This window comes from Oryza glaberrima, chromosome 2 (assembly GCF_000147395.1).
Source record: "Oryza glaberrima chromosome 2, OglaRS2, whole genome shotgun sequence".
NCBI lineage: Eukaryota > Viridiplantae > Streptophyta > Magnoliopsida > Poales > Poaceae > Oryza > Oryza glaberrima.
The window spans coordinates 14,723,509-14,726,760 of NC_068327.1; the positions used below are offsets into that span (position 1 = coordinate 14,723,509).

Below are 3,252 nucleotides of genomic sequence, written 5' to 3' on the forward strand. Positions count from 1 at the left end.
GGAAGGAAACGATCTAAGTACGAACGTATCTTCCTATATGGGCATATGGGCATAGACCTAGAGGATTATGGCCACCATAAGGTTGCGGTACCTTAGCCATTTGCGCCGTCATTTGTACTGTTCTTAACTAGACTTATATACTTTTTATTGACTTAGGGCGTGAATGAGAATGGATGAATGGTGGGACTAGCCAGGGTTAGTGTAGGGTCCAATGGCAGAAATATAGATAAATGTGCCTGGGGATAAACCGAATCAAGTAAGACTTAGGAATGTGGATGCAACCCTCAGTGAATGGTTAAACAAGAAAACTTACCGTTGTTTTCTTGTTAGAATGGCTAGGTCAAATGTTTGTTAAAATATTTATGAAAGCTGGTTTTGAGCGAAAGAATCAAGCCCTTTCTTAAATCCAATGTGCATTAATCATGTTGCAGTGGTAGCTTGCAAGTACTCTATGTACTCACATAGCTATTTTCTCACTTTTTAAACATAACAGTAGTAGAAGAGGGAGACTCTGCCAACAATATGCCATACTTAGCAGATGATCAGAGGGCTAATCGAGAAATAGGTCCGGGCCCTAATGAACTGCCTGTGGGCATGTCGCTTGGGCCTATTACTATTTTGGTTTCCGCTACTACTTATATGATAGGATAAGACCCTATTGGTCCTTGTAAAGATATTAAACTATTTTAGCCTAAATTCATTTTGAAATTTTCTACTAGCTATAAATGTGTATACCAACTTTTAATTCAGGGATTGATACAAGAAAACATAGTAGGTTTTTGTTGTTCAAAACTAGGGCTAATAGTGTAGATGGCTGATAATAAGAAAAAAAATCAAATGGATTGATAAATAGCAAAGCTGAAAACGTACAATAAAAAATGGTAAAGATATTTTCCAACCGAATCAATGCTTCTTTAACCCCTGTTAACACGATCGATCTAGCATAATACTAGCTGGCATCACAGCCCAGACCCCCAGACGATGCAAACACCCAGTGCTGTCCAAGCTGGCCATGTGAACGGCTCGAGTATTTAATTTCCCAAATCGGAAAAAATCACAAACGGCAGCATCCTGTCAGAATCGTCGCGATGCAACAGGTTTCGTCAGATCGTAGTAATGGTGTGGCTCACGTCCCATTCTTTCATTTCCTCTGGTCAGCGTGTCGCGAAGGTGAGATTGGTGGCGCCGGCGAGCCACCGGCCGGACTGCTCCATGACGGCCACCATGCCCTGGCACTCGTGCAGCACCATCTCGTCCAGGCCAGCCTTGATCATGGCCGGGAAGAAGAGCCAGAACCCCGTCCCGGCCACGAACGCCAGAGTCAGCGGCACGGCGGCCGCGCGCGGCGGGCGCCACCACCCCGCGTGCCGCGCCCACCACGCTTCCGCGGCCGTGCACACGCCGTGCAGGAGGAAGAACACGGTCACCTCGCCGCTCGGGGGACGCCACATGATGTAGAAGAACATCGCCTCGTGCATGAGCCCGGAGACGAGGAACGCCGCGAGGACGCCAGCCGCGTCGCCGAGACGCGCCCTCACCGGGCGGTACACCGAAGGCCGGAGGATGGCCGGCACCATGAGGTTCCACCGCCTGCCCCAGAAGTCCCGCAGCGACGACGCCAGGTACGGCCGGTCCACCTGCGGCTCCATCTCCATCCCGAGCACGCCATGGATCAGCCCGTGGACGACGGCCAGGAGGAGCTGCAGGGAGAAGTAGATGTGCCCGGTGTAGAGGATGAGGAGCTGGTACCGGCTCATGGCGTTCTTGAACTGGTACGTGTAGATGATGAGGGGGATGACGGCGCCGGAGACGAGGATCTTGCCCGCCGCGCTCTCGTTGGCCGGAGCTGGATCTACACCTTTGGCCGGCTTGGCGGATGCGAGGTGCCGGAGCTTGACGGGGAGGGAGGCCGAGAAGACGAAGTGATGGAGGGGATGCGTGGGGTTGAGGGGCCCTCGGCCCGCGGCGAGTAGGAGCAGCTTGAAGACGCCGAGCCAGCTGAGGAAGAAGGCAGAGCAGCCGCGGAAAGTGGTGGTGGAGAAGGAGAAGGGGACCACGCAGAAGAGCGCGACTACGGGAAGGAGCGCGGCGAGGCGGGGAGCGCCGGGGCGAAGGCTTGCGGCGGCGAGGCGGGCGTAGAACATTGCCGCCCACACCGCCGCAGACACCTTGACGAGGCTGCCGAGCTCGCTGTCCATCACAGCCGTGGCCATTCGCTCGCAGACGGTCGACAGAACGCCACTCCCTTAGATTCATACAGTAGGCGGCGATAGCAAAATATATCACAATTTAAAACAGGAAAGTTGCAGCTTTTTTTTTCCGAAGGTTTGCACTTCACTTCCAGTAAAGCTTGCTGTTTCTTTTTTCTTTTCAAAAAATTGCAAGTTGAGGCTATGCTCCCGTTCAACATCTGATGACAATGGATTAGTAAGAAAAATCAAATGATTCTTGAATGGCAAAAAAATGTATAAATATGACTATCTTATTCGACATAGGCAGGCAATGTGACTAACACTTTCCCATCTCAGTAGCCTCCGTATAGTGCAGCAGTCACAATTATTATTATAGATTTTGGAAATCGGCAATAATAAAAGAGTAGTGTACTAGACCTAAAATTAAATGGATGTAAAGACAATAATTTAAACAGATCCAAACACTTTCGATGAGAGGTAATACCTTACTCATGATTGAGGAAGTCCGATAGTATCCATCGGGTGTATATTGATCTAACGATTTGATAGTGCTTATCTCGCTATATGTTCTTGGAGGGCTCCCTGTCCACCTTATATAGGTAGGGGATAGGGTTACAAAGAGAATCGAAAAACCTAATCGGACTTGGTATTAGTTTGCTAATCTATTATATGATAATCCTTACTCGGTACTCTAGGTCCTGCCATAGAACACATGGTAACATTGCAACCGAGTCCTACTCTATATAATACATGGATCTGGCCTATCACCTATCTCTAATCTAATATGGAGGTTGTATGAGTACCTAGTATCCATATTCTCCACAGTAGCCTCTGAGACCTTGATAATCGAGTTGCAGTCTTCTCCTCCACAGTAGCCCCTGAGACCTTGATAATCGAGTTGCAGTCTTCTCCGTGATTCATAACCTATACTGACTACTGAGTGTTTCAATCTTCCATGCGAAGGCTTCCCGATTGATTACTTGCGTTTATCCAAAACAAGTCCAGATTGAAGGTATGATCCACGTGCTTGAGCTGGTAAGCTTAGAGCATTTTGCTTGTC

The 3,252-nt window shown here is 48.9% G+C and overlaps 1 protein-coding gene across 1 annotated transcript; it reads right to left on the minus strand.

Moving 5' to 3' along the window:
- Nucleotides 1-850: 850 nt before the first annotated feature.
- LOC127763709 (probable long-chain-alcohol O-fatty-acyltransferase 4) lies at nucleotides 851-2,394 on the minus strand. The gene has a single exon (XM_052288490.1). The coding sequence runs from the start codon at nucleotides 2,211-2,213 to the stop codon at nucleotides 1,155-1,157; it is 1,059 nt and encodes a 352-aa protein (XP_052144450.1). The 5' UTR covers nucleotides 2,214-2,394; the 3' UTR covers nucleotides 851-1,154.
- Nucleotides 2,395-3,252: the final 858 nt, after the last annotated feature.

Excerpts from the sequence above, each read along its gene's own strand:
- LOC127763709 (XM_052288490.1), bottom strand. The coding sequence starts at position 2,213 with ATGGCCACGGCTGTGATGGACAGCGAGCTCGGCAGCCTCGTCAAGGTG.